Genomic DNA, 15,685 nt, shown 5'->3' on the forward strand with positions numbered 1-15,685 from the left:
AGATATACTAATATATGGAATAATGTCCACAGTGTATTTGTAAGTGACAAAAGCAAACTGCAAATTTAAATGCATTGGTAGAGTGGAAAGAATACAGGCTCTAGAATCACACAGACATGCCTCTGCCATTTACTAGGTATATAACCTTGAATAAGTTATAGTAAGATCTGTCCAGGCCTTAAGAGAGTTTATATATGTCTTCTACGTCTACCTATGTTAGTAAATAACACCAAATTATTAACAAAGGTTGGCTTCTTCTGTGGAGTGGAAACCTGAGAATAAGAGTCATGTCTGGATGAAAAAGGGAGAATTTATACTCTACATAATATATCTTATTAAGGAAAAGCATTTTTTTTTTTTTTTTTTTTTTTGAGACAGAGTCTCACTTTTGTTGCCCAGGCTAGAGTGAGTGCCGTGGCGTCAGCGTAGCTCACAGCAACCTCAAACTCCTGGGCTCAAACGATCCTCCTGCCTCAGCCTCCCAAGTAGCTGGGACTACAGGCATGTGCCACCATGCCCGGCTAGTTTTTTGTATATATATTTTTAGTTGGTCAATTAATTTCTTTCTATTTTTAGTAGAGACGGGGTCTCGCTCAGGATGGTTTCGAACTCCCAACCTCGAGCAATCCGCCCGCCTCGGCCTCCCAGAGTGCTAGGATTACAGGCGTGAGCCACCGCGCCCGGCCGGGAAAAGCATTTTTGAGAAAATAAACCATCAAATTCTTAGCTTAAAACCTGCTAGTTTGTTTTACTATGATTATATTAGCAGAGGTTTGATATGTAATCTTACCTTGAAGGGTTCCAAGAAATGCAACTACAGCTCAGCTTACATGAGATCTCATGCTGCAGAGACCACTGGCTGAGATTCATAACATCTGGTGCCTCATATATTCTTACTATACCATCTGCTGAACAGGTTGCTAACATAAGACCCATATGCTTGGGAGCAAATTTCACATCGGTAACAGACGTCCTACTATCCACTAGAGTTGTCCTTTTAACCTGGAAAAAAAAAAAGGTAATTTAAATTATGTGCAAAAAGAAAGCATTGGAAGAATGGAAATAATACAGGCTCTAGAATCATAGACACTCTTCTGCCATTTACTAGCTATATAATCTTGAATAAGTTATAATAAGATCTATCTAGGCCTTAATTTCCTACAAAGCACATGGCAAAATATTGCATGTATAGTTAGCCATCACTAACAAATTAGTGAACTACAATTAATTACTCCCTTTAAGGCAAAAGAACATCTGCCTTAGAAAGCCTAACTTTATATAGGTAAACTCTCTTAAGCAGACTGGTCACAAAAACCCAGAAATGGCCGGGCGCGGTGGCTCACGCCTGTAATCCTAGCTCTCTGGGAGGCCGAGGAGGGCGGATTGCTCAAGGTCAGGAGTTCAAAACCAGCCTGAGCCAGAGCGAGACCCCGTCTCTACTATAAATAGAAAGAAATTAATTGGCCAACTGATATGTATATAAAAAAATTAGCCGGGCATGGTGGCGCATGCCTGTAGTCCCAGCTACTCGGGAGGCTGAGGCAGAAGGATCGCTCGAGCCCAGGAGTGTGAGGTTGCTGTGAGCTAGGCTGACGCCACGGCACTCACTCTAGCCTGGACAGCAAAGCGAGACTCTGTCTCAAAAAAAAAAAAAAAAAAAAAAAACCCAGAAATGTTAGAATTTTCATATAGGTGGTTTTGTAATGTCAAGCATGCTATAATCAATAAATTAAATGCATTAAGATGCTTCAATAGTAAATGGAAGGCATGCAATTTTTTCTCTCAAGCATAAATGTCACCTAATCCTACTTGGACCACTACCATCCACTTTCTTTTTTTTAATCTTTTTTTTGAGACAGAGTCTTGCTCTGTCACCTGGGCTAGAGTGCTACGGCGTCAGCCTAGCTCACAGCAACCTCGAAGTTGTGGGTTCAAGCAATTCTCCTGCCTCAGCCTCCCGTGCAGCCGGGACTGCAGGTGGTATGCCACCACGCCTGGCTAATTTTCCTACTTTTAGTAGAGATGAGGTCTCATTCTCGCTCAGGCTGGTCTTGAACTCCTGAGCTCAAGTGATCCTTTGGCCTTCACCTCCCAGAGTGCTAGGTTACAGACGTGAGCCATCGCGCCTGGCAACTGCCATCCACTTTTAAGTGAAGCATTTGATAGAGACCAAGAGAATGATATGAAGCTGGCATTGTGATAATTATAGAATTCTATCAATGCATTTAAAAGTTATTTTCTGGCACTTAAATAAGACAGTACTTGACTGAAAACATCAATAAAACTTATAAATCAGCAGTTTACTATGGTTACCAAAATACTTCTTAAGGAGTCTCAATACTAAAAGAATATCATACATAAACTTCAAAGATAATATCTTAGCAAACGTTTGTCTGCTAACACTACTGAATAATTAGTAGCAACACAAATGTTCCCCATAATACTCTGAAATAAAAAATAAATTTAAAAATAATCATTTAAAAAAAAACAAATGCATTGAGAAAATAAATGTATTAGTGACAGTTGACTTAACTAAATAAATACAAATAAACACCCTGAAGTTAGAAGAAAAATCCTTTATATGCTACCATTCCTAATCCCAACCTATCGTATACCAAACTGATACACCTCAGACTGAATGCCAGAAAATCTCTTTTAATTCTATAAATTTCCCTTCTCTCCTCCCCATAAGCAGTTGTTTACCCAAGAAGACCCTTAAGTGCAAAGGCAATCAGACCAACTCCTCCCCCTATAAGAAGAGTTGTAAAACAATCTGAATAGCATTCAAGCTACAAAGGCACTGTAATTAAAACAGTGTGTTGTTGGTATAAGAGACATATAGGCCAATGGAACAGAATAGAGCCCAGAAATAAATCCTCAATATATGTACGGTCAGCTGATTTTCAGCAAGTGTGTCAAGACTATTCAATGGGGAAAAGCACTATTCACTTTTCAATGAATAGTGCTGGAAAACTGGATGTCCACATGCAAAAGAATGAATTTGGACCTTATACCACATACAAAAATTAACTGAAAATGGATCAAAGACCTAAAACTATAAAACTCTTAGAAGAAAAACATCAGGAAAAGTCTTTAGGACAATGGATTTGGCAACGATTTCTCAGATAAGACATCAAAAGCAAGGGAAACAAAAGAAAAAACAGATAAATTGAACTTAATCAAAATTCTGTGCATCAAAAACACTATCACAGGCCGGGAGCAGCGGCTCACACCTGTAATCCTAGCACTTTGGGAGGACTGCTTGAGGCCAGAAGTTTGAGACCAGCCTGACAAGAGCGAGATCCATCTCTACAAAAAATATAAAAATTAGCCAGGCATGGTAACATGCGCCAGTAGTCCCAGCTACTTGGGAGGCTGAGACAGGAGGCTCGCTTGAGCCCAGGAATTTAAGGCTGCATGAGCTATGATGACACCACTGTACTGTACCCTGGATGACAGAGTGAGACCTTGTCTCAAAAAGAAAAAAAAAAAATATCCCACTATCACTAAGAGTGAAAAGGCAAATCCACAGACCCAGAGAAAATATTTGCAAATTATATACAGGTTGAGCATCCTGAATCCAAAAATCCAAAATGTTCCAAAACCCAAAACTTTTTGGGCACTGACATGACATACAAAAGAAATGCTCATTGCAGGATTCTGAATTTTGAACTTTTGGATTTAGGATGCTCAACTGGTAAGCATACAAGGCAAACATTTCCAAACCCGAAAAAACTGGAATCTGAAACACTTCTGGTCCCAAGCATTTCAGATAACAGATACTCAACCTGTATCTGATAAGGGATTAATATCCAGATCATCAGAAGAACTCCTACAACTCAACAACAAAACAGAAGAACCATCCAATCAAAATACAGGCAAAGGACTTGAATGGCTCTTTCCCTGAGAAGATATAATTGGCCAACAAGCACGTAAAAAGATGCTCAATATCAATAATCATTAGAGAAATGCAAAGCAGAATCACAATGAGATACCACTTCACCCCCATTAAGATGGCTATAATAAAAAATAGAAAATAACAAGTGTTATCAAAGATGTGAACAAATTGGAACCCTCCTGCATTGCTGGTGAGAATGCAAAATGATGCAGCCACTATAGAAAAGTTTGGTTAATTCCTCAAAAAGTTAAACATACAACTACCATGAGTCAGCAATTCTACTCCTAGGTATATAGACAAAAGAACTGAAAGCAGGGTCTCAAACAGATACATCTATACACCACTGCTCATAGTAGTATTATTCACAATAGCCAAAAAGTAGAACCACCCATGTGTCCATCTATAAATGAATGAATAAATGTGATTTATACACACATGATGAAATACTATTCAGCCATAAAAAGAAATAAACATGATATATGCTACAATCTAAACAGATCTTGAAAACGTTTTACTTAGTGAAATAAGCCAGTCAAAAAGGACAAATACTGTATGACTGTACCTATATGAGGTACATATAGTAGTGCAGAAAGTAAAACAGAGGTTACCGGGGGATATAGGGAAGGGGAAGCAGGAAGCATCATTTAATGGTACAGAGTTTATTTTGGGAATGATGAATAGTTTAGGTCATAGATAACAGCAGTGGGTATGCAGCATTATGAACATAATAAATTCCACTGAACTATACATTTACTAATAGTTAAAATGGTGAATATGTTACATATTTTATAATAAAAAATGCATCAGAAAAAAGCAGTATCAATAGCATGTAAGCATTATATTGGGGCTAAGGGTGTGGTAGGAATGGAGAAGAACACACTGTTTATAGCCCTGTAAAGGAACAGAACATATCCAGGAGACATAAAAACCTACAGTTGGGGTCGCCTTAGGGAGAGAAGCAAGTGACAAGAAGAGGATGACATTCTCACTGTATACACCTTTTGACTCCTTTTGGATATCACACAGTGTACATCATTATCAATTACAAAAAAGTATAGATGGGAAAAAAATGTCTGCAGATGACAAAACCTTAAAATGAAAACACTAGAAGGGTCTTAAAGATAATCTAGTTCAATTCTCTCTTTATAGACAAGAAACTTGAACAGCACACAGATTACGTTCTTGCCCAAATCCAAATATCCAATCAGGGCAGAGGTAGATGCAGATAAAGGAGAGCATATTTTGTAAGAAAACAAAATAAACCACAATACAGAAAAATAATTTTTAAAGAATTCTAGAGGATACTCTAAAATCACATGCCAATATCACATAAAATACAATATATGAAATTACATAAAAATACTCTGGATTCATTATGAAAGTTATAATTAACGCAATGAGTGCTCCTTTATACCACTTCAGGCCCAAGACAGAATTAAACAAACAAGTAAGAAAAAAACACATTACAGAAGAAAGAAAAGTGAAACTGGTAAATACAGAAGAGAGAGGTAGCATTTCACCAGTGTCTGAGGTATTCCTAGGTATTCTAATGCTCCTTGGCTGCTCACTTTCCCAGCTGTCCCCCGGAATACTAACAAATGTCTCACCCAGTGACTCTGGCCTCGAAGTTTATCATTTGATTCTCCTACTATTTCTTCCCATACAGCAGCTGTTCGGTCAAAAGAACAGGAAGCCAAAACCTGTCCAAATTCAGGATGGGCCCATGTTACACGCCATACAGATCCACTATGTGTCTGGGGAATGAAAAAGAAAAGCAACAGATATTCAATAATATCCCAGGCCTTTTTTTTCTTTTAAAAAAAATTAGTTTATTCATATTTCACACATTGGATTTTACTTGAGGATACTAAAACAGATATTTTTACTTCAACAAAAAGAGAAAGGTGATCAATGTAACATTTAAATGAAAAGTTAAGTTTTATAACTTTTTAACCTTTAAAAGATATTCTATATTTAAGATTGCAGCCCTTCTGGAGTCAAGTTCTTTTAACATTTTACTAATAAAGAAAAACCCAGTTTGATAAAGTTGACTACTTCCAGTGGTAATAGTTGGATACTTGCTTCAGAGTTCAGCCTAACCAAGCTTTGAAAACAGAGATTCTCTGATTCCACCATTTTTTCACTTGCAAATTCTTTCTACAGGAAACACTCACCTAACAAAATAAATAAAATTAGGTTAATCAAAATTATTTGCTTCAAAATCCATAAAGACAGAAAGTCTCTACCAGGAGCTGGAAAAGGAAGATTGAGAAGTGACTGCTAAATGGGTACAAAGTTTCCTTTTGGGGTGATAAAAACATTCTGGAATTAGATAGTGATGAGAGTTGCCAACTTTGTGAATATATTTAAAATCACTAAATTGTACACGTTACATGGGTGAATATTATGGTATGTAAATTATAACTCAATAAAAAAGTATTAGTCTGTTTTATAAAGAAATTATTTGCTTCAAAAGCATAACAATATAGCGACTATAGTAACAAAATCCTTAAATGATTCTCACTGATATCTGGTTAGATAACAGACTATTCTGGGAAGAGGCACTGAGCACGCAAGTATAGAGAAGCCCAAATCATTTAAAGCTCACATCCCCTGTAATCCTATCACTCTGGGAGGCCAAGGCGGGCGGATTGCTTGAGGTGAGGAGTTCAAAACCAGACTGAGCAAGAGCGAGACCCCATCTCTGCTATAAATAGAAAGAAATTAATTGACCAACTAATATATATAGAAAAAATGAGCTGAGCATGGTGGCACATGCCTGTAGTCCCAGCTACTCGGGAGGCTGAGGCAGCAGGATTGCTTGAGCCCACGAGTTTGAGGTTGCTATGAGCCAGGCTGACTCACTCTAGCCTGGGAAACAAAGCGAGACTCTGTCTCTAAATAAATAAATAAATAAATAAAGCAAGCTCAGTATCATTATCTTTATATACGAAAAATGTCAAATTATTATTCTACAACCCTTCATGTTGACCCCCCCTACCAAAATAAAGGATGGAGAAGTCTTAAAGCACAACCAAAACAATTTGCTAGTTGTGTCCAAGCAAAAATACTATACCACTATATGAAGATAAACATAGAAAATTTGTGTCACAATTCTATATATCTAATATTTTTTACATTCAACAACATAAGAACACTTTCTTAACCCAATAAAGTCTACATGGTAACAATGTCACCAACCAAAGGTAAACTTTGCACTCTTATTTTTTATCCTTTGTTTTGTCCAGTCTTTTCTTTATCATCTTCAATTCTTACATGGCACTATGAAGTAAAAAATACACTAAAGCAGAGAAGTTTTATCAAATGTTGGATTCCCCGTAAAGCACAATCTAACTAAAGAATAATGCTTGCATAAAGATGCGCATCACAATAAAATGTAAACAACTAAAATATACATTAGTTAAGCAAAACATGGTATATTTATTGGATGCTTATAAAGAACCCTTAAAGTAGGGGTCCCCAACCTACGGTGAGTTTTATAATTATTTCATTACATATTACAATGTAATAATAATAAAAATAAAGTACACAATAAATGTAATGTACTTGAATCATCCCAATCCCAAAATCATCCCTCCCGCCCCTATCTGTGGAAAAATTGTCTTTCATGAAAATGGTCCCTGCTGCCAAAAAGGTTGAGGAACTGCTACTTTAAAGATATACCAGAGTACTTATGAAATATGTTGTTAGAATAAAAAGCAAGAGATTGGGGTTTCTTCTGAATTGTTTTGGAACTAGAAAGAGGTAGTAGTTGCATAACATTGTGAATGAAGTAAATGTCACTTAACTGTTTATTTTAAAATAATTAATTCTAGGATATGTGAAGCTCACCTCAATTTTAAAAAAGGGCAAAAAATGTGGATAAATCCTTCACCAAAGAAGATATATGAATGGGAAATAAGCACATGAAAGGATAATCAACATTAGTTATTAAGGAAATAGAAATCAAATTCCAATGATTTTGTGGTCACTTCATAACCACAAAATGGCTATAATATGGCATAGACACTTTGGAAAAGACTTGGCATTTACTTAGAAAGTTAAAGCACATACAACCCAGCAATTCCACTCCTAGCTATCTAACCTAGAGAAATGAAAACATGTCCACACAAAGATTTATATGGCATGTTCTCAATATTATTAAAACAGCCAAAAACTTGAAACAATTCAAATGCCTATCAACTGGTAAGTGGATAAACAAAATGTGACATTTCTATATAATGGATTACTCAGTCTTACAAAGGAACTACTGACAACATTACACAAGAACAAACCCCAAAAACATGCTAATGGAGCCAGAAAAGAATCAAAGAACTACAACTGTTTAAATAAAATTGACATTTTATATTCATGTGAAAAAAACAAAACTAGTAAGGGAAAGAAGGCATAAAGGACCACATTTTTCAGGATTCAATTTATATGAAATTTCTAGAAAAGAATAAACCTATACAGACAGAAAATGGATCAGTGGTTGCCTCAGGCTCAGAGTGGGAATAGGGCACAAGAGGAATTCCTGAGTTGATGTGTTCTAAAACTAGAGTATGGTGATGATTGCATAACTGTGTCAGTTTACTAAAACTCACTGGACTATACATTTAAAACTGATGACTTTTAAGGGTATGAAAAATTCTACCTAAGTTGTTTTAAAAAAAAAAAAAAGCCAGAAATAAAACTATGCATGACATATCACAACTATTAAAAATATGTAAAGGGGCCGGGCGCGGTGGCTCACGCCTATAATCCTAGGGTCAGGAGTTCGAAACCAGCCTGAGCGAAACCCTGTCTCTACTAAAAAGAGAAAGAAATTAATTGGCCAACTAAAAATATATATACAAAAAAAATTAGCCAGGCATGGTAGCGCATGCCTGTAGTCCCAGCTACTTGGGAGGCTGAGGCAGTAGGATCCCTTGAGCCCAGGAGTTTGAGGTTGCTGTGAGCTAGGCTGACGCCATGGCACTCACTCTAGCCTGGGCACAAAGTGAGACTCTGTCTCAAAAAAAAAAAAAAATGTAAAGGGGGCCGACCATGATGGCTCACGCCTATAATCTTAATACTGTGGGAGGCAAAGGGGGGAGGATCTCTTGAGGTCAAAAGTTTCAGACCTGCCTAAACAAGAGTGAGACCCCATCTCTACAAAAAACATAAAAATTAGCTGGTTCGCCCCTGTAATCCCAGCTATGAGGAGGCTGAGGAAGGAGGATCACTTGAGATCAGGGAGTTTGAGGTTGCATTGAGCTATGATTACAAACCACTGACTGCACTCTAGCTGGGGCAACAGAGCAAGACTCCATCTCAAAAAAAAAAAAAAAAAAAAAGAATATGCTGAAATGCTAAGATAGTTATGTTAGAATGTTAAAGAAATATAGAATCTTACTCTCAAAATATCTGAAATCTACTTCTATTACTTTAATAGTAAAAAAAAATGTAAAATATCTTCCAGAAAGGAACTACTACACAATTTTTGTAATTTTCTCAAAGCTGAATAGTAAATCATTGATACTACCAAATAAACGGTAAATATTTCTGTTTTTTTAATTCCTGTAAAAATAAATACTAACCTTCCAGCTAGCAGTACAATGCCAATCCCCACTTTCACTTTTATCCCAGACCTGTAAAAAAACAAAAGGCAGATATTTATATAAAGAATTCCTACGAATTGATACAAAAAAACTGTGAGACTGAATCAGGTGTACAGGTAAAGAGGAGAACCTAACATTGATAAAAGAATACAACCATTAAGTAAATATCCATTCATTCAGTCAAATATTTACTGAGAACCTTGAATGTGTCAGACACTGGGCCTAGCACTAAGGGATCCAGGAAGCAGAGCTCTAACAGGTAATAGAGGCAATTACAATTATAGTCAACTCTCATTATAAGGTAGTTTTGTTCTATACAGCTGCTTGACTACTGAAACATTGCTCTTAGGAGAAATATAGGTTAGGTTGCTGTGAGCCTCTAGCCTAACATTTTCATCAACCAATGAATAATATGACTTTGTTTTATGCATGATTCTGTTTAAAGATAACTTATTTAACGTATATTGTTTATTCAACAACATTGAACTCACAGCCAACAGCACTATGTAACCCACACTCTAACACACATACTTTCACTGTAAGGCAAATCACAGCCTTCTTGAGCTTAGGAACTAAAAAACACTTCAGTACTACATTTGGATGCCACTTCAAATAGTGAAATCAGGAACAGAAAGAACAAAACATGCAAAATTGTGGCACTAAGTAGCCCATGAAAAATACACTTGTTTACAATATGAGCCAAAATACTAATAAGAGTGTCATCTTGTTCCACCTCAGCTGAGAGTGTTGTGTCTGGGGACTCAAACTGTTCAATATTCCCCACATGTGGGCAAATGACTGTCAAGCACCACCAATACTGACTTTGGAGGTACACACAAATTTTAGCAAGTAGACAAATTCACAAATACAGAATCTACAGATAATGAGGATCAACTGTATATGTAACAAATGTTAAAGTAAAATATTGAAACCGGGCAGGGTGAAGCATTCCTATAGGTCCAGCTACTGGAAAGGCTGAGGGGGGAGGATCACTTGAGCTATAGAGTATTATGACTGTACCTGTGAACAGCCACTGTGCTCCAGCCTGGGCAACACAGAACACAGAACAAAACAAAACAAAAGAACCTTACTATCCACAAAAAATAGAGATTACAATGACGCAAGGTGCCAGTTTAGCCTATTAACAATGTAATGAGGCTGGGCGCAATGGCTCATGCCTGTAATCTCGCCACTTTGGGAGTCTGAGGCAGGTTGATCACGTGAGGTCAGGAGTTCAAGATCAGTCTGAACAAGCAAGACCCCATCTCTACCAAAAAAAAAATAACAACAAAAAAAAAAAACCAAGGCCGGGCGCTGTGGCTCACGCCTGTAATCCTAGCTCTTGGGAGGCCGAGGCGGGTGGATTGCTCAAGGTCAGGAGTTCAAAACCAGCCTGAGCCAGAGCGAGACCCCGTCTCTACTATAAATAGAAAGAAATTAATTGGCCAACTGATATATATATAAAAAAAATTAGCCGGGCATGGTGGCGCATGCCTGTAGTCCCAGCTACCCGGGAGGCTGAGGCAGAAGGATCACTCGAGCCCAGGAGTTTGAGGTTGCTGTGAGCTAGGACACCACGGCACTCACTCTAGCCTGGGCAACAAAGCGAGATTCTGTCTCAAAAAAAAAAAAAAAAACCAGAAAAATTAGCCAGGCGTGCTGGCATCCACCTATCCATCCAGTTGCTCAAAAGGCTGAGGCAGGAGGATCACTCCCACTCAGGAGTCTGAGGTTGTAGTGAGCTATGATGACACCACTGCACTCTAGCCTGGGCCAACAGAGCAAGAATGTCTCACAAAAAAAGACAAAAAAAAAAAAAAAGACTATGCAGCAATAGCGTCAGTGGGAGAAAGCATAAAATCTTGCATTCAAAGGTTGCAAGTTTACATATACACATATGCTACCACGACAATTATTTAAAATGTTAAAGGAAAAATAAAAAGATATCAATAAATAGTAACAATGAATGTTAAGATAGCCAGCAAGAAAGAGAGACTGTCTCAAAAAAAAGAATGTTAAGATAGCAATGAGCCTATAATTTTTCACTTTCTAAAAAGAAAAAACTATATAACTTGCACAAATTTTTTAAAAAGTGTGTGCACATAAGTGTGTACACACATAAATACATGGCTCTTCAGTAAGAAAAAGTACTCTGGAAGAAATAGACATAAGGCCACACAATAATGAAAAAAAGTACTAATATAATATGAACACCTACAGTTCATTATTATTCTCAACTAAAAACTATTTCTGGAAAAAACACCTTTCCAATGCAGCCACTTTATAAATCAATAAAACTGACCTCAAGCTATCATATAGAATATAAATTCAATATGTATTTCATCAACATATCCAGACTATTCATGCCAGCCAACCTATGACAATTATACAAGAGAAATGTTTCCCCAAAATAGGAAGGCAAAGACTTGAACAGATATTTGTACACCAATGTTTACAGCAGCATTACTCACAATAAGCAAAAGGTGGATGGATGAATGGCTAAGCAAAATATGGTAAATACATACAATGAAATATTATTCATCCTTAAAAAAGAATGAAATTCTGATACATGCTACAATATGAACCTTGAAAATATTATGCTAAGAGAAATAAACCAAACATAAAAGGAAAAATATTCTGTGATTCTATCTTTTTTTTTTTTGAGACAGAGTCTCACTCTGTTGCCTGGGCTAGAGTGCTGTGGTGTCAGCCTAGCTCACAGCAACCTCAAACTCCTGGGCTCAAGTGATCCTACTGGCTCAGTTTCCCGAGTAGCTGGGACTACAGGCACAAGCGACCATGCCCGGATAATTTTTTCTATTTGTAGTTGTTTGGCTAATTTCTTTCTATTTATAGTAGAGATGGGGGTCTCGCTCTTGCTCAGGCTGGTCTGGAAATCCTGACCTCCAGCGGTCCTCTCTCCTCGAGCCTCCCGGAGTGCTGGGATTATAGGCTTGAGCCACTGCGCAGGCCAGCTACGACTCTTATTAAAAAAACGTTTAGTATCACTTTTTTAAAAAATTATTTTTATTGTGGTAAACTACATAACCGTTTTAAAATGTACAATTTATTTGCATTAAGCACAACATTCACATAGTCGTGCAGCCATCACTACTACCCATCTCCAGAACCTTTATATCCTAAACTGAAACTCCACCCCGTCTGAGGCGGCAGGATCGCTTGAGCCCAGGAGTTTGATGTTGCTGTGAGCTAGGCTGACGCCACGGCACTCTCTACTCAGGGAAACAGGGGTGAGACCTTCTCAAAAAAAAATTCTGTTTGTCAGAACAGTGAACAGGCGTTTACAGGAACTGTAAGAAACAAACACTCTAATTCCTAGACAGCAAGTAGAAAATTCACTGGATGTAAATGGTTTTTATTTTTCTTTCTTCTCGAAACAAAATGAGCTTATCTGAACCCAAGTAAAAATCTTCTCAGGTGAGAGAACACAGGTGAGGCACACACCGCCTGCTAAGTATTCCGGTCAGGTCCCTCTGCAAAGCGCTCTCGCTGAACACGCGCGGCGGGAGGCCAACGACGCCCAGCCACCGCGCGGGCGGACGCGCGCCCCCGAGGACGAGCGGCGCGGCTCCGTCTCTCTGCCCGCTGCGGGCGCCGGCGTCCGCACCTGGCGGGAGCGCGCACGCGGCGGGACGCCCGCCCCGCGCAGGCGCACGGAGGGCGGCCCCCGAGAGGCCGCCGTGACCCCACAATACGAGGGCGGGGAGCGCCCTCGCCGCGCCCGGGCTTGGCAGCACTGCCTGGCCGGCCGCGGCTTGCCTGCCACCCCTGGCCTGCAAGCCTCGTGCCCGGCGGCATGCAGTAAGATCAGGACGAGTCCTCCTTCCCCGCGCCGCCCACCCAGTCTCCCTTCCAGACGCGGCCCTGCCTGCAGACGCCAAGAGCACCTTAACGCTCTGATCGCTGGAGCAGGTCGCCATCCGCCGCCCGTGGAAGTCGAAGGAGACATCGTGGATGAGATCCTTATGGTCCGCCGCGATGCTGCGCGCCACAAACATGGCTCCCGCCGCACCCGCGCCTCCGAAGAGGGCAGTGGCGGCGGCGGCGGCACGCGGCCCGTAGCCTACCCGGGCCCGCAGCCCGGGCGCGCACGGCGCGTCCTCCCCGCGCCGCCCCGCCCCTCGGCCTGTCACGCCCCGCCCCGCCCCCTGGTCCGTCATGCCCCGCGAGGCCGACGCCTGCGCCTCCTGGGCCAGCCGGCGCGCGGGCACAGCGCAGTCGCTGTGGCCGAGCTTAGCAACGTCTTGCGGGGAGCCGGAAGCGAGGGAAGCAGATGAAGTGCGAACGTTAAGGAAAATGAGAGCTAGAAATGCCACGCACATTTCTCGGCCCTGAATCAGTTCCGTCAACATTTGTGTGTGTCTTCCCCCAGACACGTGGGAGGTGCGCTGCGAGCGGAGAAATCGCCCCGGGGATTCGGTCAGGGACCGAACTCTGCAGGGGCGACGGCGGGAGGGGGCTGCAGACGCGCCTGAGGCGATCGCTCCAGGAGGCCGGGCTCCGAAGCCGTAAAGCGAAGGCGGCGGTCGGGGGTGGAGTTGAGAGGGAGAAGAAGGATAGGATCGGAAGTAATGGTCAAAATGTTTGAACATTTCACAGGTAGAACAGGTTTTGAAGTGCTAAGAATCAAGATGGGGGTAAGGAAACAAGGCATTAGAAATTAGTGCTATCCTGTGAAAACTTAACTCACCTTTGGAAGACTTACTAGCCTGGAGCCAGAGTCCTCAATGGAGAAATAAGTGAAGTGAGCAAAAAAACCCTGAAGAAGGAAGCCTGTGAATAAGAGTCCCTAGATCTAGGATTCCGTCAAAACGGGGAAGTGGAGAAACTTTCTCCAAAGAGGTTAGCGATTTGGGGGGTTTTGTTTGTCAGGAAAAGGCATTCTAGAGGCCTTAGTGGTAAATTTAGGTAGGATGGGAAACAGTGAAAACTGGGTCATTGTAGTGAAAATACAGGAAAAAAAATTAAAAACGAGGCTGCAGAAGGGGCTTGCATTTTGGATTATGGCCAGGAATTACAAGAATGTAAGGCATGATAAGATTAGCTGGCTAGAAACTTTTCAAAATAAATTAGTTCCAACTGTCCCCTGATTGATTGTACAGACACCTGTAAAGTGGGGGAGGAATGACCTGCCCTTTTTTAACTAAAAATAAGTTTTTGTGGCTACTTTAGTTCTGGAGTTGCAGATACGAAAATTGATAACAACTAATTTCTTTAAGGTAAGAGACACTGATTTTCAAAGAAACAACTCACTATAAAAGTCCAATCAGCTTCACCACTATACATTACATCCATGTAACAAACACTTGTACACCCTAAATCTATTGAAATTTTTTAAAAAGAAAATAAAAGTCCAATCTATAAGAACAAAAAAATTTTAAAACATTTTTTCTTTTTAGAATTATTTAAATTAATTTTATAAATACATGGTAAACAGATCAGTGGTTGCCATTGATTATTAGTGGGAGTGGAATGCCAAATAGGTGAAACACGGTGGATTTTTTTATAATAGACTTAAGTTTTTAGAGCACTTTCAGGTTCACAGCAAAATTGAGCAGAAAATACAGAGTTCCCACGTACACCCGCTACCTCTACACATGCACTGCCGTCTTCCACCATCAGCATCCCATACCAGAGTGGTGCATTTACACTCATGAGTGGATTTATTTAATACAAAATGTATATGTGTATGTAGTATGTGGAAATTTTGTTTGGATTTATAAAAGTAAGTTTTAAAATACTATACCTATTTTTGTTTTTTAATTTTTTTTTTGAAACAAAGTCTCACTGTGTTACCTGGGTTAGAGTGTCGTGGTGTCAGCCTGGCTCACAGCAACCTCAAACTCCTGGGCTCAAGCAGTCCTCCTGCCTCAGCCTCCCTAGTAGCTGGGACTACAGGCATGTGCCACCATGCCTGGCTAATTATATATATATATGGTTTTTATGGGGTTTTTTGGGGGGGGGGTTGTCCAGCTAATTTCTTTCTATTTTTTTAGTAAAGACAGAGTCTCGCTCTTGCTCAGGCTGGTCTTGAACTCCTGAGCTCAAACAATCCGCCTGCCTTGGCCTCCCAGAGTGCTAGGATCATAGGTGTGAGCCACCACCCCCGGCCTAATTTTTCTTTTTAAAAAAATAGCCACTGTGGCCAAGCTCAATGGCTCACGCC

General features: G+C 39.9%; 1 protein-coding gene across 3 annotated transcripts in view; it reads right to left on the reverse strand.

Moving 5' to 3' along the window:
• The window catches only part of SEH1L (SEH1 like nucleoporin), a 30,872-nt gene extending 17,213 nt beyond the window's left edge, over window positions 1–13,659 (reverse strand). Inside the window, exons 1-4 of one of the 3 annotated variants that reach the window (XM_020282429.2) lie at window positions 13,407–13,659; window positions 9,478–9,528; window positions 5,506–5,652; window positions 791–1,002 (exon numbers count right to left, since the gene is read on the reverse strand). In XM_020282429.2, coding sequence (XP_020138018.2) covers window positions 791–1,002; window positions 5,506–5,652; window positions 9,478–9,528; window positions 13,407–13,517 — 521 coding nt within the window. In that variant the 5' untranslated portion in view covers window positions 13,518–13,659. The remainder of the gene's footprint in view (window positions 1–790; window positions 1,003–5,505; window positions 5,653–9,477; window positions 9,529–13,406) is intronic. The other 2 variants (XM_075993700.1, XM_075993699.1) reach the window with 2 other exon arrangements.
• Window positions 13,660–15,685: the final 2,026 nt, after the last annotated feature.

The sequence above is a fragment of the Microcebus murinus genome, chromosome 17 (assembly GCF_040939455.1).
Source record: "Microcebus murinus isolate Inina chromosome 17, M.murinus_Inina_mat1.0, whole genome shotgun sequence".
NCBI classification, from domain to species: domain Eukaryota; kingdom Metazoa; phylum Chordata; class Mammalia; order Primates; family Cheirogaleidae; genus Microcebus; species Microcebus murinus.